At 37.6% G+C, this 20,327-nt stretch overlaps 2 protein-coding genes across 3 annotated transcripts; both read right to left on the bottom strand.

Moving 5' to 3' along the window:
- Positions 1–889: 889 nt before the first annotated feature.
- On the bottom strand, positions 890–11,098 carry LOC148833646 (E3 ubiquitin-protein ligase TRIM21-like). 2 transcript variants are annotated; one of them, XM_088915506.1, is made up of 9 exons: positions 11,057–11,098; positions 10,900–10,941; positions 10,731–10,784; positions 10,567–10,608; positions 7,721–7,837; positions 5,392–5,442; positions 4,070–4,120; positions 3,070–3,096; positions 890–2,163 (listed from the first exon to the last, which is right to left on the bottom strand). In XM_088915506.1, exons 3-9 carry the CDS (start codon positions 10,750–10,752, stop codon positions 1,646–1,648), a joined length of 828 nt encoding a protein of 275 aa, XP_088771632.1. In that variant the 5' UTR covers positions 10,753–10,784; positions 10,900–10,941; positions 11,057–11,098; the 3' UTR covers positions 890–1,645. The 2 variants fall into 2 exon arrangements, with proteins under 2 accessions (XP_088771632.1, XP_088771634.1); XM_088915508.1 differs by lacking the exon at positions 7,721–7,837.
- LOC148833647 (CD276 antigen-like) lies at positions 10,850–19,359 on the bottom strand. The gene is made up of 8 exons (XM_088915264.1): positions 19,289–19,359; positions 18,814–18,864; positions 18,073–18,188; positions 17,140–17,472; positions 16,587–16,931; positions 11,214–11,255; positions 11,057–11,098; positions 10,850–10,941 (listed from the first exon to the last, which is right to left on the bottom strand). The coding sequence occupies exons 3-8, from the start codon at positions 18,179–18,181 to the stop codon at positions 10,850–10,852; spliced, it is 963 nt and encodes a 320-aa protein (XP_088771390.1). The 5' UTR covers positions 18,182–18,188; positions 18,814–18,864; positions 19,289–19,359.
- Positions 19,360–20,327: the final 968 nt, after the last annotated feature.

Raw genomic sequence — 20,327 nt, forward strand, 5'->3', positions numbered from 1 at the left:
TTACTCACTGTAGCTCAGCTCCACTGGACATGCACAGCATGAGTGACATAGAGCACAAAAAACAGCTTTTCTTATTCACACTTATTTTCTGTAGGTCCTAAAAACACAAAGTCACACAGACACAAAAATCAAATTTAATTTCTAAGAGAAAATATTATAATTAATAATAATTGCTTACACTTAGATAGCGCTTTTCTGGACACTCAAAGCACTTTACAGGTAATAGGGACTCCCCCCCCACCACCACCAGTGTGCAGCCCCACCTGGATGATGCGAGGGCAGCCATAGTGCGCCAGAATGCTCAACACACATCAGCGGGGAGGAAAGCAGAGTAATGAAGCCAGTTCCTAGATGGGGACTATTAGGAGGCCATAATGGGTAAGGGCCAATGGGAAATTTGGCCAGGACACCAGGGTTACACCCCTACTCTTTTTGAGAAACACCTGGGATTTTTAATGACCACAGAGAGTCAGGACCTCGGTTTTACATATCATCCGCAGGACTATACTGGGACATTAGGACCCACATGGACCGCAGGGTGAGCACTCCCTGCTGGCCCCACTAACACCTCTTCCAGCAGCAACCTTAGTTTTTCCCAGGAGGTCTCCCATCCAGGTACTGACCAGGCTCACATCTGCTGAGCTCCAGTGGGGCTGCCAGTTATGAGTTGCAGGGTGATATGGCTGCTGGCTTCAATTGGCTAAGAATAACATTTTAGTGAAATAATACAAATACAGTAAATCCTTGCTTAAACACTTCACTTTAGAGGATTTCGGATTTAACGGACAAAATCTGGTAAAGGGGCATATTGTCTGCAAAAGAGGCATAACCAGACAATCACTGCAAGACAGGTCCCAGTTAATCCATAATTACAGCCCAAAGCATCATCTGTGATATTATATTTTATGTTTTCTTAAGGTATTTTTTACAGTAAATATTTTTTTCATGAAAAAGTTGAGAACAGGAGACATAACAGTAAGGCATGAGATGTATTTTTAACATATCAAAATATCTTACAGTATACAGTACATTATGATATAAATAAGATTACAATGCAAAAATATGTTAAAATAGAAAATCCTTACAAAATAATAAAAACAAGTTGCATCTTATGTAAAAAAATACATAAAAAAAGTTAAAAAGGCAGAAATCTAGATTCTGTGATTCATCATCATGCATACAGATGTCATATTTTGTCATAAATCAGAATTGCTTGAGTAGACATCAAAAACAGCAAGTTTGACTTCACTGTCACAAGACTAATGGAGGGCACTGTACATAAGTACATCAGTAAGTATATACTGATACAGTATGCTGTATACATTGTTTCTCATATACAAGTGTGTTTTTGGTGTCAAACATATTTGTTGATAATTTAACAGACAGCTGGCACCTCCAGGCACCCTTTCTACTCCATTAGTCCAGCAAAGCCAGGGTATACTTTATGTAAAATAAACCCCTGTAATATTGTAACTTAAGTATTGTAGCTAATTAGTGATAGTTCAGAGGAGAACAACTTTCACATGTGAAACAGCACTGTAGAAAAATTAAATTAAGAAAAATCAAGAAAATGTGTGAAACACCGACACACATTTTCCAATGCAAGCTGAAGACCATACTTTGCACAAGAGTCAGACAGCACAGGTCATGATATGATCAAAGTACCCTCCTCCGTATTTCCAGGGGAGAAGAACGGACGGACTGTCTTGTCAATGTTCTCTTCAAATGTGTAAATGTGGGAGTTATCTTCAGCGTTATAGAAGCTGACCTTCATCTCTCTGTAGTCCACATGGACTCCCACTCTCTTGGGAATGGGAACTGAGATCACGGGGGTTTCATGGTCAGTCAGAGCTTCCAGTGTTTTTCCATTCCAAAGGCTCAGAACAAAAAACCCAGATTTAGGGCTCAAAGTTAGTTGTCCCTTCCTGGGAACTGAATCTTTAGCAACTCCCAGCTCCCAGTATTTCTTATTCCTAACATCCACCTCCCAGTAGTACCCCCACACAGTCCCCTCTGGCCTCTTGCCCAGGATATAGGGCTCTTTATCAAACCGCTCTGGATTGTCAGTGAGATGCTGGCGCTGCTCTGTCCACCTCACTGATCTGCCATCTTCTGACACTCTCAGGTAGGGGTTCATTGTGTCCTGATCCAGGGTCACTGGCACTGGGGGCAGGAGGAGAGAAACAAGGAGACAACGTAGGACAAAGTGCAAAGACTTTCAATGTCTTTTCAATGTCTATTCCTAGGCCAGTTGAGTGATACAAAATTGATAATATTCCACAATAAAACAATTCCATGCTTGTTCAGTGTTGGTTGCCAATTACGATACAGATACAGTTCTTAAAAACAGTAATACATTTTTATCTAAAAAAGAGAAAGAAATATAATAATCAAATTAAATGGCCTCAAGACTTCCCCATACATACATTTGTAACACAGCATGTCTTTGGATCGTGGGAGGAAACCCACACGAACACAGGGAAAACATACACATCCACAACTTGTACAAACAAACAGAGGGTTTCAAAGAAAGCTAAGAGCATATTGGAGTGTGTGTCTCACACCCTCCATTGTGAATTTACACTACTCCCATCTGTGAGACAAGATAACAGACTCAGGAAATCAAACTCTCAATCAACTTATTGATTATAGCTTTTATTATATTAATATGTGTTTATTTATATTATCTGCTGTTCAGTGGATACGATTACACTGTATTCGTCGTTGGTGATGTTTGTCTGTTTTTGTTATGTTTTTGTGTTGGACTCGGTTGTAAAAGAAAAATTCCCCCAGGGGATAATAAAGCAAATCAAATAAAATTGATCATCATTCTGACTAAAGCAAATTCCCAACAATAGGAAGAGCAGCCCTTGACACCTGCTGCTCCACATGGCCCAGTTCCCTGTTCTCTTCAGCATCTACATCTCCACAGGGAGAGAGATCATCTGTCCCCTGCAGTGTTGTTAATTCAGAAAAGTGAAATTAAAGCCAAACATTTAAATAAATCAAAATTTCCTCTATACCTAAAACAAAAATGAATATCTTTGAGATAGGAATAAAAAGAAATACCTGCCATGGCATGTCTCACTGAAATATCTGGAAGAGATAAAGCCAATATTAGTTCATACACTAAAGAGAATTTTTTAAAACTTTAAACAAAATAATTGTCCTACTCAGAAATGAAGCTTAGATTAGTTGTGCAGGTCAAGGCCAATTTTGTGAGAAGAATATAACAAAGCTTTTGAAAACCTTATAATTAGGCTTATTTATAATCACCATAATGTCCATATTCCTATATTATTCCTGTTATATGTTACTTAACCTACTGCACACTATCACTACTGTAATACATACCTAGCATACAACCCACTATTCTGTTGTTTTAAATCAGAAAAGGCTCAAAACAGGTGACCCTTAAATTTTTTTAAAACATACTATAATCTACCTCCTGTCCAATTTGTAAGAAAAGATACTGTAAATGTGAATGTAATCATATAAATTGCCATCAGGTCTTTACTCCAGGTCTCCATGGTTGTGCAGCATGAGCTCTGGTGCTGCTCTCTCAGATCTCACTAGGTGTGAAAGTGTCCTGTTCTTTGTTTATGTGCTTATGGGGTGCAAGAGAAACTACAATACAAACGTTCAGCTTGCCAAGTTCATACCTGCATAATGCAACTAAATATCTAATATTTAGCTGTAATGGGAACTCAAATAATTCCTGGGCTTTTAGTCAGTGAAAGGTAAAAGAAATCGAGAAATCATCTGATTGATCACAGTTGGTGTCTTCAAGAAAACTGACAAAGGCAGAATTAGTTGCAGTTTTTTCTCCTGCCTAGACCATCTGTAGGACCAACATGCAGATGTCTTCTGCAGGAGACACACCATCTAATCAGCACTGATCATCAGTGTAACAGCTGTACCACGCTCGTGAGTGCACAATGTCAGTCTACAGCAATACTAGCATAATTAGTATCAAAATAAAAAAGTGAGAAATGTATATTCTTATAACGAGAAAAGCATGTTGTTTATGATGTTTTTCTTCAAAGACAGAAAACAGAACAATACTTACTTTTGTTTTCATGCAGCTCTTTATTCTCTTTCTCAAGCTGTGCTATTCTCTCTACAAATACAGACAACAACAGTTAACAAAAGAGTACAATTTCAAGAAGATTCCATTACATGGGGGTAAGATTTTGCTAAAAACAATTACATACGTGCCATCATTATTGCTCCGCTCCATCTGCACTTCCAAACATTATTCAATGACAAGACTGTGGCAACAACACACGTCTAAAGGCTGGCTATATTATCCTTAAATATTCAACTAGGATACAAACCCCGGGTGAATAGGAGGGGTGTCATACTGTATTAACACAGGTGAAATTACAGTATATAAATCCGTTATGTCTTTGAAAACAGAGGCTGCGATAGGATACAGTTCTGGCACTTAGATAACTTTACAATCCAAAAGATCAGGTCAATTCAACAGTAACACATGTCCCAAGGTACAGAAACTAAGGAGTACAGTACAGAGAACAAGCAGCATGAGGTTGATAACAAACTGTGATCAGTACATCCTGCTCGTTTTCTTATCTCCATCTACTGTACCAGGTTTGTGATGGATAACAGGACACAATACAAGCTTCATATAAATAAATAAGTGTAATTTGTTATGTAAAGCATGATTAGAAAACAGTTATTCTTTAGTGAAAACCTTCATCTTAGCATCGTCATTTAATTGAGAAACTTGTGGAAGTTCATGCTGAACTTCTTTATTCCTACAGAAAAGGGACTGTTAAATTCCCATATATATTGCAACTAATTATAGCATAAAGTACTCTAGAAAACAATGTCTGCTTGATGGGATTTTGTTTCCTGTCTTGGGTCAAACAGAAATTGATCAAGATGTAACTGTCATCCACAAGAGACACAGCGAATGGCCAACACGCATACTCAATATCAGTGAACTCCAGCATCCCTAAATGCACAATTTTAATCTAAAGCACTGCTGGCTTCCTATCCTGTTTAAATGCTGTGCAATTGTGGTCAATGTACTAAGTCACAGTAAGTGTTAACTTACAGTACTACTCGTAAAGGTCGCTTGAGTGATCTTTCAGTTTCTGTTTCTGTTGAGGTTTACCAGTGGAACCACAATGTCAAATACTGACTGTCATCAAACCACAGTGTTTCACAGCTGCCCGAATGATTTTATCTGATTAACATAGAGTATAACACACTCCTCAGTGAGAGCATGTGTGCAAAGACAGGACAGCTGTGTTTAACAGTTCGTACACTATAACAGAACAAGTGCAATTTGTGTTCTTAGTACTGTAATACCACATTGTTAATGACACTACACTTTATGTACACACAAAACAGATCAATACTTACTCTTCTCATCAAAAATCTCTTTAATCTGTTGCTCAGCATTTGCTATTCTCTCTACAAATACAGACAACAGAGATGTTAACAACAGAGTAAATACAGTATTAATTAAAGGACTGGCTATATAATGCCTAAATGTTCACTTTGTAAACCCTTCACCCATGGAGCTGCATGTGTTTTATCTTTCAAAACAGAGATTGTGAAGAGACTCACTTCGATCAGCTGATAGAGACAAAATCAAACGAGTATTAAAAGGTCATAGTTCATGTTCACATAATTTCTATGAAACACTATGAAATTGTCTCTCCTGAAACCTAACACCACAGAATATTCATAATTATATCAGGTCTCAAATATAGATAATGGAAATGCAGTTTCTAGTTTTCAGATTTCTAAATACCTTTCGAAAGGCACAGTTGATCCCAATATGAACTGAAGCTCAATAACAAAGCAAAGACCTCCAGGATGGTGCAGAAATTAAGAACAAGTGCATTTTAGGTAATTCAAGGGGAGAAGCAGGGGTTAGTAATGTTGAGAAAAGAGCACTCGGACCGCACGGGGGAACCCAGGTGGCCGACTGGGTTGGCTGACTCGGCAGGCTCCAGGGCGTGAAAACACGAACACCCCTGACTCGCGGAGAGTCACTTTGAGAGGTGCTGCCTCACGACTGGGAACGAATCCCTCAAGGGAGAAGAGAAAGAACCCCTGACTGGAGGAATCACTCCAGTGGCGCTGAGAGGCGCTGCTCGAGGGGTTGAGAATGAAGACAAAGCTGCTCAAGAAGGAAGCGAAAGAAGTCCCCTGACTCGCTAAGAGTCGCATTGAGGCACTGCCTCACAACTGGGATAAACCCCTCAGGACCGAGAGAACGAGAATTAGTAAGTTAGAGAATAATGTGGCCGGGGGTCCCCTCTGACTCACGCTTGAGAACCTCCCCAGAAAGGGTCAAGGTGGCGCTGCCACCCTGAGGTCGGGGACGTGGGCTCCACTGACCCCCCCCAGAGGGAATCTGAATGCAAAGGTACCACGACAGAAAGAGGAGGAGGAGGAAACTCAAAAACTCTAGACGTGTGTGTTAGCAGGGTTAGGTTTAAATGGCAAAGAGATAATTGAATGATAGAGGAAGAGGCGGAGCACCCCCCAATTCTCCCCTAGAACTCCACCTACTGTATCGGTTTCCATGAAAATATTATTATCATATCTGTTCTCATCTACAGACATCAGCAATACCACAGTCCAGAAACAGAACTCAGTACCAGCATGTTGATTGTCTTTCTGCTGTGGTGACAGGTATATTTCTGAATGTCAATATTAAGGCACATTGTCTACTATGAACTGTCAATGACAGAGATAGAAGGTCAGTAACTCAGGACTTATCCAAATTCAAACAGTTTTCCCCAGTATCTTAGCTCTACATTCCTCACGATAAACGGCTAGAGTGAATACACTATCATATTCATTTAAACAAGAACCAAAATAGGTGACCTTTAGCATCTCATATAATATCTAAAAACTAAAGGGTTATTGAGTCTGATTGTTGGGGATTTTAGTTATATCGCGAACCTCGGGCCAAACAAAAGTATTATTGACCTAAATTCTAGTGTCGGAAAGATTTAGAATGTGAAGAAAATTGAGGAAAAAACAGCAACAATAAATGACGAAGTTACAGGAGGGCAGGGAGAATAAATTTGAGTTGGTCCTGCCTGAGCCAGGGAAACCATCACTGATATAGCGAAAACTTTGGGTTTATGTACCTGAGTCCTTCTAGAAATGATACATTAAGGAAGGATCTGTTATAAGATCAATGAATGAACCACTACTGACGTCTTTATTGACACTCTCTATCTCTGAATATAATTAAATAATAAAGTATATAGCAGGGGTAGGCAACCATTCAGCTCCATTGCAAGTCTTTGTTGTGGCTAATCCTTAATCATCAGAGTCTACAGCACCAGAGTCCATTAAGCAATTGAGGTTCAATTCAGGAATTTGTTTATTGGAAAGTTAGCTGGATTAATATTTAATAGAAATTATTGTGATCCTTAAGTATGATATAGTCTAAATTAATCAATGCAAGCAGTGGATGTTGGAACAAAAACGTGCTGTAAGAAACATGATCTTCAAAGTGAAATGATATTAATGATATTCTTTCAAAAGCAAAAGAATGTCAGAGCTAAATTTTATGAGAATTCAGTCAGATGCTTTTTTATAAGTTTTGTATGCTAAAGGCATACAAAGCATAACTCTAGTGTGTGAGAGTGAGTGTGACAATCATTTCTCATCGCATCAATTTTGACAGTGCAAATTGGTTGATTTAGACCTTAAGAAAATATACCTTGTTGTCCTTTTGTTTTGAAGTAGGACAAAGAAGCGATTCCGATTGCAACAACCAGGATCAAAGCAAACACCATTCCTACGGGCAATAACCAGGAGGGCAGTTCGGGTTTAATACCTGGAGAATTGAATAAGAACAGAAATGAGCTGCGTACAACAGTCTGTAATATGTTAGTCATTTCTATGAACTTAATTGTATTTTGAGTCATTGTGAGTAGCATTTCAAGATCACCTGAAATAACTGTAAGTAATCTGTAAGTAATCTAATATAACTAAATGTACAGATCCAGCCATTCAGAATGCGCAAGGGATACTGCAGTAGTTTACGGTTGGGCGGCTGCACGAGATTTTAGTAGACTGCAGTAATGTGACTACAGTTCTTTGTAAAACCGCCAGGTAGAGCTGTAAAAGCTTAACAGGGCATGTGGTGCTTTTGGGTTGTCAATAGAAAACGCCCAGTTTCGAATCCTGGTCAATGCTGAGGGACAATCTTTTCTAATTATAGAATTTAAGCTGTACACTCTTTAGACATTTGATAATTTTAAACTGTTATTATACTGTAGCTTGTGAATGTGATGTGCCCTTTTCAGGTTTACATTCACATAATGAAAATCCATAGGTACATTTTGCAGAGTAGCAAAAAAAACAAAACAGTACCTAAAGTAGCAGAAAACAAAAACAGTACTGTAATGTAATACATACAGTAATCTAATGTACGGACAGTAGATGGTAGTGATAGCTAAATATGAAAACATACACAACAGCATTCTACCCTCTTCAAAAATATTTTATGCATCAAAGTCTTGAACATTTTTAACTTACAATGTTAAAAATCTTTAATGATAAACAATAATTAATAAACAATGGGTTATGGTTTTAATGTACTTATTCTGACATTATAAAGTTTATATACTGTACTTCATAAAAAGTTACTGTACAATGTTTTATCCTTTTCTTAAAATATGTACAGTAGTAAGAACACCACTTGCTGTTATTGTAAAAAAAAGTTGTACTGATTTAATACCACTTGATAGTAATATTAATATGGAATCGTGTAACTATGCAGCTAAAATATCACAAGTGGTAGTTTTGGAAAAAAATTGACATTCGTTTTTTAAAAAAAACTTTTATTGTCTTTATAGCGATAATGGGCAATGGACTGAAATGTAGCACGCTGCACCCAGGCGGTTCAAAACCCGATCAGAGCATTACTTTCAGTTTGTTTCTTACATAGCCGAATACATAAAAATAGTCCACGATTATAGTTTATTGTGAACACAATGTGTCTCTTTCAGGTTTACATCTGAACTGAGAAAATCTATAATTTGTCTTAATCCAATTTTCAGTAGCCTATAATCAGCCATCAGTTTAACTTTAAATTTAAAACTTTAAACTGTATATTGTACAGTATTGGACTCTGGGAGGTTATTTCTGGCAAAATTTGCTCTGGCGTGAGTGAATGTATCTGGATGAATTATTATACATGATGGTTTCATGATTAAGGATTTCTTCACGGAATTCTTTAAGTTAAACAAAGGAGGGGGAAAACGGTTATTTTTACAATTCCCATGTAATTGGAGAACAGCTTATCAATATACCGCATGTGTAGAAACTGTTATTATAGCTTGTTGCGAACGCGATGTGCTTCTTCCACTGCTTTACATCCGCATTAAGAACATCAATATTTTGTACAAATTTCAGCAACGAGTAATTTAACTTTAAATATTATATATTTATATATAAATATTATATATATTATATTAATATTTATACAGTATATGATCACACTGCCGTTCATTGCCGTGTGCTGTTTCAGTATACAGTACGTGGATCTGACCTCCTGTGATTGGCGTGTGTGGAACAGTGGGAGCAGAGACCTGGTGCGGGCAGAGCGGAGTCGCTGAGACATACCATCCAAGTTTCAGACTTAAATAAACCTTTGATGAGTTTGCTCGAGAAAAAAGGGTACTTTTTCAGAAGTCGTGTACTGCGTAAATTAGGTGAATTTGACAAACAGATCATTTAAAAATCTGACTGTACAGTACTTGAGATCTCATGTAATTGAGCAGCGTCACCTTGCTCTCACAAGCGGCTCTGTTAGAGTTTGTGTTAACCCACTGCACCCTTTTGAATGGATTTTTATCACCTTTATCAGCTTTGTCTTTGCCGGGGAAGGGGGTTAAATGCCTTCCTCAGTTCAAAATCTGCTGTCTTGCAATATTACTCAGACTTTACCGTATTACCGTTACCGTAATACTTGTAATACAAAGGACCACTATGAGTCCCCAAATATGCTACAATCCCACTATACTGTAGTTATGGCAAGGTTAAAGTGGGAAGCTGATTTTTCAAACATTTTTTAAAGAAAATCAAAAATAAGAAACAATGGCATGTTCCTGCCTAACTTCTACATTGCATGACTTTAAAGCTTAAACTTTAAAAAGTAGAACCTCAATTATATTCACTTCAAATTAAAAGTTGTGTTTATAACAGTTCTTTAAAAGTTTTACAGAACAGTTATAGTTGAAACAGGCATCAGTCAGACTGTATTGTACTCTCTATACATTTGTTCTTTGTATTTGTTGATAAGAGAGTAGCAGAGCTTAGAGCACAGAATAAGAAACTGCATAATGACAAAGTAATGATTGTCAAGTGTTATCCTTTAAACAAAACCACAAACAGCACTGTACTTCTATCATTCTGCAGCTTATCATTCTGTTCTTCGGACATCTCTACAAATTCAAACAATAAGAATGAACAGCAGAGCACAGTACAGTCTGACTGATGGCTGACACAGCTATAACTGTACTGAAGAACTATCAAATAAAACCACAAACAGTCCTGTACCTCTCTCATTCTGCAGCTTCTCATTCTCTTCTTCAGGCTTTTCTACAAAAGCAAAAAACAGAGAGTGAATAAGAGTGAATAGCAGAGTACAATACAGTCTGATTGATGCCTGTTTCAACTATAACTGTACTGTAAACCTATTACGACTGCAAACAGCACTTTACCTTTGTTATTCTGTAGCTGCATATTCTTTTCTTCAAGCTCTGCTACTTTCTTGTCTATAAATGCATAGAACAAAAGTGAATGACGGAGCACAATACAGTCTGACTGATGGCTGTCTCAACTATAACTGTACTGAAGAACTATTAAACAAAACCACAAACAGTCCTGTACCTTTGTCATTCTGCAGCTTCTCATTCTCTTCTTCAAGCTTCACTACAAATACAAACAAAAAGTGTTAACAGCAGAGTACAACACAGTCTGACTGATGGTTGACACAGCTATAACTGTACTGAAGAACTATCAAATAAAACCACAAACAGTCCTGTACCTCTCTCATTCTGCAACTTCTCATTCTCTTCTTCAAGCTTCACTACAAACACAAACAACAAGCATTAACAGTACAGTACAATACAGTCTGACTGATGGCTGACACAGCTATAACTGTACTGAAGAACTATCAAATAAAACCACAAACAGTCCTGTACCTTTGTCATTCTGCAGCTTCTCATTCTCTTCTTCAAGCTTTTCTACATAAGCAAAAAATAGAGAGAGAATAAGAGTGAATAGCAGAGTACAATATAGTCTGACTGATGGCTTTCACAGTTAAAAGTGTATTATAAACCACATGCAATACTGTACGTTTGTCATTTTGTAGTTTCTTAATTAGTTCCTCAAGCTCTGCTACTCTCATGTCTAAAAATACAACTAAAAAGAGTGAACAACAGAATACAATGCAGTCAGACCGATGACCATGCCCATAACTATAGTGTAGAAGTTATATTATCAATGTTTGTGCTTTGTTGTAAAACATGGCCTTTGAACCAAAGATTTTATATTTATTTTTATGTATTTTTATGTTTATGTAATGCTTGGCAGTTGGAAAGAGGGAAGAGAACTTGATGAGAAGAACTGAAATGAGGATGTTGAGATGGATTCTGCAGATTTCAATGAAGGAGAAGATCAGAAATGAAGAAATCCGTAGACGATGTAGGGTGGTGGATGTGGTTGAGAAGATGCGAGAGGCGAGGTTACGGTGTTATGGGCATATCATGAGGAGGGACGTTGAGGAAGTAACAAAGAGGGTAATGGAATTTGAGGTGGAAGGTAACAGGGGAAGAGGCAGGCCTAGAAAGAGATGGATAGATTGTGTGAGAAAAGATATGGAGGTATGTGAAGTGAGTGAGGAAGATGTGCTCGACAGAGACAAGTGGAGAAGAGCAACAAAGCAGCTGACCCCAGGACAGTCTGGGACTAAGGCTGTGAAAAATCTGTGAAGAAGAAGAAGTCACCTATGCGTTACAAAATAAACATTTATATTGATTTAAATCGCGTTTTGATTTAAATTGCAAACGCGTGTTTAAATATATGTGTTTTTTGATTCACAATCAGACAAATGCAACATAAATTGATATCTTTGTCTTCTAAGTATCTTAATAAACTTTCAGCATAGCTTTCTCCCCGTTTAGATTTATTTTTCTTGGGATCTTGGGATCAAACGTGGAAAGATTAGATTGTAATCGTTTTTATTTTTTAAATACATTTTAGAAAAGTGTAATCTATACTAAAAAGCTGTACACCACCTGCTATAAAGATACATATTGTAATACTTTCGGGCTCAGATAGGACGGACACAAGAACTCAGACTTGCGGAGTTAAAGCAAGTTAAAGCCTTGATTTTATATATCACCTTTAAAAGTGGCATCTCAAAGCAATACAGATTACAAAGTAAATACCCAACACTGATTGTACCCATCTGTCATGCTAATAAAGCACCTTAAATTGAAATGAATCGAGAGAGGGAGGGGGGGAGCATGTTTGAGCTGTCGCTATCAAAGTCTTTACCGAAGTTATTACTAATAGTATTTACAGTATAATGAATGACCTTGGACCAGCTGTAAACTCAAAGTATTGCCCTGGTCCACATTCACCATGCCTTTCACATGCTCATAGAAGATATTGATTTAGGAACATGTATACTGTACAGTATACAGTATGTATATGTATATTTAATGTCTTTAATGTGCCCATTTAAGTATTGAATATTTATATGGAATTTTACCATAACGTGTGTGAAATCCATAAACGATATTAGTTTTGGAACATAAACATACAGTATGTAAACTGTATATGGCCGGTCTCATTACTTTAAAGAAAAAATACACACCAGTATTCCATTTCTCCCTAAACATTTTAAGCATCGCAGTCTTTAACTAACGTGAAATAACATGTGTATAAAAAGTGGTAGTTTTAAGCTTTTCTGCGAATACGCTCGATACCGGAGTCAACAAGCATACTTTTAGAATTTGATTAATAGGGAATATAATTTGGAATCGCGTATCTAAAGAAATTAAAAACGATATAATTTGGTTTCTCTCAAAGAACAATGAAACCTATAACTTGATTCTTATGGACGCCCGGTCCCGCCAGGGATTAAAGAAAAACATGGGATCGCGTATCTAAAAGCGCTAAATTGCATTTTGAATGCGGTTTTTGACTTTTTTTAAATTACAACCAATACATAAGCTAATACTGTTTAGACTTTTTTTAAAACTATTACAGCAGCACAATGTGCTTTTTCACGAAACCTCCTAGAGTAACGAAATGTCTTGCGTTGTACAGCTTTTAAGCTAAATACTGTATATTTATCGCTTATGCCTGACATAAGAGGTGCCCGATAAAAACCGGTTGAACAGCTCTGTTGGAAGTTTCGTGAAAAAGGAGGTTTCGTGAAAAAGCTACAGGAGTGCCAATCGTAATCGTTTTTATTTTTAATCGTTCAATGCAGATGGCTGGTAGCATGTTCCATAAGAGTACGGTAATTAAAACCCATTAATACTTTCGTTGGAGTTCAAATAAAGTTGATGTTTTATCTAGGGGCTGCTCGCCTCGCCTGCATCTGAATAGCGGCTTCTAAACTGTGAAAACGTGTCTGTCTTTCCGTAGGGGGAAGGGAATCTGATCTGCAAGGCCCTTTGGCTACAAAAGTAAAAAGAAGGAGCTCGCTCTCTCTCTCTCTTTTGATTATTACATCCAATAATCAAAAATGACACAATAAACATAATAACCATAATAACGACCAACCAACAAAAACAACCATATAAACGTCATACCAACCAATAACATAGATAACAATCACAATACAAAATTATTCGTAATACAAACCAAAAATAGCCCGCAAACTCTCTCAAATTCATCCAATTATCATAATCCCGCCCCTTATGCAAAACCAAACACTCCTCCCATCACAGTTTATCCTCTTTATCATAAACAAAATCCACCTCAATTTTCAACATAAAGCATTACACAAAATCAATACCTCAACACTCCATACTCAACAACGATAATTCACAAACAGCCAGAACATGTAACTCCACATTCCCAAATAGACCTCATTTCCATAGCCCCGCCCTTATGCAAAACCAACATCCCTCCCCTGTTCTCTCTCTCCCCTGGCGTTTGTAATCGTTTTTATTTTAAAATAAATTTTTGCAAAGTCATGTATTTTAAAAATCTTAAGATTTCTATATTTATGTCTTTATTTAGTGGTTTCATTAGTGACAAAGGCTAAACTTTCTTGGAAAAATGTCTTTTATGTAAACCATGTTTGCTATTAATTCATTTAGGTCTAAAATATGTTCATTGTCTTCCAATGAAAGAAGGGTTCCTTTGGCCGTAGTCGGGTTGAAATTAGAAGCTTGCCACGCCCGGACTGTTACACCAACGCATTAGCATGTTAAAGCGATTTCATTCAGTTTCTTAACTAGTAAGTACTTACTGGGTTTTGGAGGGGGGGAGGTGTCTTTTGCTGGAAATGTCGCCCACTTCTACTTTGAAAATACCTGTGAAACCGGTTTAATTCGTCACAGCCAGCACTCCCGCAGAGAGGGGGGTTGTACTTGCAGTGTATACAGTAGATGGGAAAGCCAGAGCCGACCGCTACGCCGCCCACGTGTTATGCTCTTCGTTAATGTCTAAGCCGGAACACATCATTATATCTCATTTTGTATTTCTATAAAAAAAAAATCGTTTGCCCAGCCTAACACTATTGTTGTTATTGTTTTTATCCTGTAAAGCGCTTTGAGGAGCCACCTTTAAAGGCGCCATATACAATAAAGTTCATTATTATTATTATTGTTAATTTGCTGGACAGAGAGGTGAACATTATTACGCAGAAGACAAAGATAGCGATTTACATTGCATTGTGCATTGTGCTGCTGTAATACAGTTTTAAATAATTAAAAGTCTAAACAGTATCAGCTTTATTTATGGGTTTTAAATAAAGGCGATTTAAACGCGATTTAAATCAATATAAATGTTTATATTGTAACGCATAGGTGACTATTCATTGTTATTAAAATGACTTAAATTCGATCATATTGTGATATTTAGAAATATAAATTTGTTTGGTGCGGGGTGCGGAACCAGGGAACTATTTACATGGAAAACGGGCGTTTCCAAGTGCTTGTACAATCGATGGAAATGTTCAAATAAATGTGCAAAAGAAATAAACAAAATAATCATTTATTTCTTTATCATATTGGCTAGCTAATGTCCTCTCTTTGCTAGTTAGTGGCTGTGTTTCTGCGTTGGGTAGCAACGGGTGACTATGTTCTCAGGCAGAAGATGTAAACAGCTTAATTTTGGTGTTAAATAATTTTTTTAAATTAAAATTCATTCTATACAGCAATCGCATATTTGGGTACCGTTTCATAAAATGTTCATGCTTAAAATGTTTAGGGAGAAATGGAAGGCTGGTGTGTATTTTTTCTTTAAACTACCAAGACCAGCCATACACAGTACAGTTTACATACAGTAATGTTTATGTTCCTAAATTAATATCGTTTATGACCTTCAGATGCGTTATGCTCCTCTTCTTTTTATGCTCAGCTACTAAAATTTCCCTTTAGTGGTAAAATTTCATATACATATTCAAAACTAAGCGGATTGAAATGTGCACAGTAAAGAGATTAAATGATTAAATCTTTTCACTACCGACCAATGCACCACGAGTGCCCCTGTCGGTCATTTTGGCCAGCCAATCACTTACCGCGGTGCCCTGCGGTGGCTTGTGGGTAGTTTACTGTACCGCGGGTTTGTACCGTGCATTTTGAATGGCTGCATCTGTAACATACTATCTCTCCATCTCCTATCTCTTCTCCTATTGCTCTACTGTAGCAATATTACCACTAAGAGCTCTGTGTTCTTTAACTTAAGTTGTCTGAGGCCTTTGTAGTTTTGAGGTTTAACTTAAATCTACACATGGAAGTCTGTAGCTAACTGTTAAAAAAACGTTTGTTTTGACAGCTACAAAACAACTAGATTAGTGCATGAGTGTTTCTTATGTGCTGTATGCTGTAAAAATTTCTATGTACAAAAAGAAAATCATTGAAACATGTTTTTGTAAACCCCGTTCTAAAACTCATACCAAACTCATTTTTATTGTAAGGTAAAATCAAATACTTTTGTAAAACTCATTATAAATTGAAATGATAAATTTTCTAAAGCTAAAAGGGTACAGAAACTAAGTTGTGTTTCAGTCACTCATATATATCACAAAATCATTAGAAAAATGCTACATACAGTATATATTTGACAATGAGAATTTGAAATTTTAATTGTGTTTGAGCTTGTAATATAGGTATGGATCTGAAGATAAGGGCTCACAAACGTCTAGAGATGCTCCCTGCAATCTGTTTCATAGGTCTGCTATAGTTTATTGAACAGGAATAAGTACATTATGTGGAAATGACCACATCTTAAACTTTATTGGCTCATACCAGACATGTTTTTCAGTGTAGCCACCTGAAGAGACTATCTTGAACTGTGTTACCAGTAACCACTAACTTCGACTGTGTTACCTGTAACCAGTATCTCCAGCTGGGACTCCTGTTCATCTCCCTTCACAGAACTGATGTGACAAGTGTAGATGTTTTGGTCTGAGGTTCTGACATCTTTGAGCAGCAGGGACACGTTGCCTCTCTCCAGCTCCTGATGGAACAGCTGCACTCTGCCCTGGTAGCCTGGTCCTTCTGTCTCCCTCCTGTCTGTGTACTGATGGACCAGCTCACCAGAGCTCCCTTTGTACCACCTCACCTCCAGAGACACAGCGCTTGTCTCAGGTGTGAGGTGACAGGGCAGGACGATGTCACTGCCCACACTGACAGACAAAAATTCCAATGGAACCATGAGTTTAAAGTGTTGATCTGTGGGTGAACAAAAGAGAATTATATTGGTTCATGGTAGCCATTTTCCTACCTGTGCACCTGTATCATCTTGCTTTACATAGCAAGATATAAGAAATTCAACTGTGTTACAGTACCTGTAACCACTATCTTCAGCTGTGTTACCTGTAACCAAAATCATGTAACTGGAAACTGTGTTACCAGTAACTTCTATCATCAGCTGTGTTACCTGTAACCAGTATCTCCAGTTGAGACTCCCGTTCATCTCCCTTCACAGAACTGATGTGACAAATGTAGGTGCTCTGGTCTGAGGTTCTGACATCTTTGAGCAGCAGGGACACGTTGCCTCTCTCCAGCTCCTGATGGAACAGCTGCACTCTGCCCTGGTAGCCTGGGCCTTCTGTCTCCCTCCTGTCTGTGTACTGATGGACCAGCTCACCAGAGCTCCCTTTGTACCACCTCACCTCCAGAGACACAGCGCTTGTCTCAGGTGTGAGGTGACAGGACAGGACGATGTCACTGCCCACACTGACAGTCAAAGGCTTTGATGGAACCAGGAGATCTATGGAGGAACAAATGAGAATAATTTGGTTTTGAATATGGCAAGGAAAATTTGGGTTTCACAAAAATGTGAAAAGATAGCATAGCTTGAACGAGAGATTTAAAGGTTTTATTAGAATACTACCTGTGCCTAAACTTTTAAAAATGATAAAAAAACAACTTTGGTTTCGGTTGTTTTCCATAACCACTGAAAAAAGCCATACTAAATTAAATTTTGTAAGGGTGGGAATAACGGTTTGGAAGTAACATGTCAGCTTTAATAAGAGGCTTGTTTTTGAGTGATCAGTATGAGAGAACACTTATGTGAGTGACTATGAGTCAAGGTTATTCTTTATATTACATTTCAATTACCTTGAAAATGTAGCTGCTACTGTACCTTTATATTAAGAAAATGGCTTTCAGAGCAATTACTGATCTAAACAAAAGTGGTCTAAACAAAGTGTTAATCTATGTTTAAGTAAATCATTATTTTTACACAGCAAGAAAGAAATATAGCAATCATGCCAAATGACATCACATCGTGCATTACTCTAGATGTGGTTGGTTTGGAAACAGACCGGTGGGCTATAAGAACAGATCAGTGCTGATCAGCATCTCATACCTGGCAATGGAGGCTCAGAAGGTATTATAGTGTCCTTCCATATCCAGCTGACTAACCCAATTAGGACTGGCACTGTTCCCGCTAGAGTTATCTTGGTGGGTATATCCATAACGTTCCTGTCAAAGAGCAAATTGTCAGACTTTTCCTTCACTCTCCTCGAGCTCTTTAAGTTACTTTGCACAATCGGACAGAAGCACTGATTGACCCAAGCAACACGTCTCAGTAGTCCATGTTCAGCATATTCAGACAAGCAACATAGTGTCACCCTTGATCTTTGTGCTTGACTATTTCATGGCTAAACAGCTAATCACACTGATTGAAATTAAAATTATTTTTTTAATGTCTCTATTTTGTTTTCTTTAATGTCATGACTTATTATTTGTTGCAGCTTCACCTTGTCTGTCTTGTCCTATTGTCCTCTCCGTATTTATTCCAGTAAAATACATATCTACTGTCCACATGTCACTAGTACCACTGTTCTTTGTAGCAACAGCTCTATCACAGCCCAGTAATAATCAATAATAATGATAAAACAATTTTAAATCACTAATCTATTATTATTCAAAGTAGTACATTGCAATTGTAGAAATACATATCCGTATCCTAATCCTATTGTCCTTGGCTCAATTAATTCCTAACCAAATTAAACAGTGAAATAGTTAAATTAAACTAAGCATCAGCAAAAGTGTTTTTAGAGTTTTAAGACTCAAATTTGCGTCACGGTAAGGACTTGATACTTACAGGAAGATCAAGTCAAGTATCCGAACCCTGAGGAGGCGCCAAGATTTTAAACTGCAAAGGAGAAATCAGCCAGTAGATCACGACTGGTGTCCGTCACATGACACCATTCATAAAGTCAAACTGCAGAATTATCAGTCCGTATTTTCTGAAGTCAATACAAAACTCAAGCTTTCATTTCCACGAACCGAGTTCTTGTGAATGATATCCACTGTACATATACAGTACATATGCAGATCTTCATTACAATCTAAGCACTTTACAACACTGTCGTTTTTAAAGGAAGCCTATTATTATTTTCATACCTTTATGTCCGCAAAATGAGCTTGTCGTGTGTAGTTTTCAAAGTGTGTAGTTTTCAACGATAGACTTTGCTCCTTTGTTTACGCCCTAGTTTAATTTCATCTCCAGACGTTGCAGTGTAAGCGATAATTAACATCTAATGGTATCAAAAAGAAAATATTACAGTCAATCTTACCATAATTGAACTCGTGCCTTTTTAAATGATTTAATGTATTTTTTTCGAAGCAGAGAGATAATCTTACAACCGAAAGTGGAACTGTAACAAGCAGGTACAGTACGTTATGAAACCACAGGTGACCTCATCTTATCGCGGTGGTGTGCTCACTGTTCACACCCACTCTTCATAAGAGCCACAAACATACTTTAAATTTTAGTCTATCGCAGGTCGTAGAAAAATAGTAATATTTCACCCTAGATACCTTTTTACATCACTTCCGCTTGCAGAAAACGGGTTTTCTAGTGTTTCTGTTCTACAGTTGTAGATTTCCGTTTTTCTGATCTTAATCAAACGCTTATCGACCCAATTGTGCTTCCCACGATACACACCAATATTTCTGCCTTTTGTTTTTAGAACAAATTGGAACAAACTATTTCAAGAACAGAAACATACACCCTGAAAGATAAAACACTGGCAGATCTTGAGGCTGAAGTGGATTCCTCTCGCTTGCAACCTTAGGTTTTTTTTTCTTATCATCAAATTATATATATATACATTTAATTACAAATCAAAAAACAGTAGTTTATCTCAGTGAGATTCGGCTCTCACTGAAGTGTCTGAAATGTGTATTTTCTATTATATACTGTAGATGCACAGATGCACAGATACAGTAGATGAGTTACTGTAGCTCATGTGCCCGAATACTAAGGAACCGCCTAGATTTCAAACTGCAAAGTTGAATTCGGCCAATAGATCACTGTCGCTGTGGGTCTTTCCACGTCTGCCACGTCACTGTAACATCCACCTGCTGCTGAGACTACAATTGTGCAACGTTACCGTCATATTACAAACTAAAAAAAAAAAATACACCTCCACCCACTGCGCAATCAGAAAAATGCTACAAAATATCCCTGCATGAAATGAAAAAGCCTGAAGAGATTCCTGGAATCATTTTAAGACAATGAGAAGCCCTTATGTGCCAGAACAGCAGTCATGATGCCTCCTCCTGCTGTAGCTTGTGATTCACATCGTGCAGATCGAAGAGTCTCTCAGTTCT

This window comes from Atractosteus spatula, chromosome 5 (assembly GCF_055471065.1).
Source record: "Atractosteus spatula isolate fAtrSpa1 chromosome 5, fAtrSpa1.hap1, whole genome shotgun sequence".
Taxonomy (NCBI): Eukaryota; Metazoa; Chordata; class Actinopteri; order Semionotiformes; family Lepisosteidae; genus Atractosteus; species Atractosteus spatula.

Bases quoted from the DNA above. Each gene is read 5' to 3' on its own strand.
- LOC148833646 (XM_088915506.1), bottom strand. From the start codon at position 10,752: ATGCAGCTACAGAATAACAAAG. The intron at 10,609-10,730 runs GTAAAGTGCTGT...TTGCTTTTGTAG, and splicing joins GCAGCTACAGAATAACAAAG to AAAAGCCTGAAGAAGAGAAT. The intron at 4,121-5,391 runs GTAAGTATTGAT...CTGTATTTGTAG, and splicing joins AGAGATTTTTGATGAGAAGA to AGAGAATAGCACAGCTTGAG.
- LOC148833647 (XM_088915264.1), bottom strand. From the start codon at position 18,181: ATGGATATACCCACCAAGATAACTCTAGCGGGAACAGTGCCAGTCCTA. The intron at 17,473-18,072 runs GTATGAGATGCT...GTTCCTCCATAG, and splicing joins TTCTGAGCCTCCATTGCCAG to ATCTCCTGGTTCCATCAAAG. The intron at 11,099-11,213 runs GTACAGGACTGT...TTGTGTTTGTAG, and splicing joins GAAGCTGCAGAATGACAAAG to TGAAGCTTGAAGAAGAGAAT.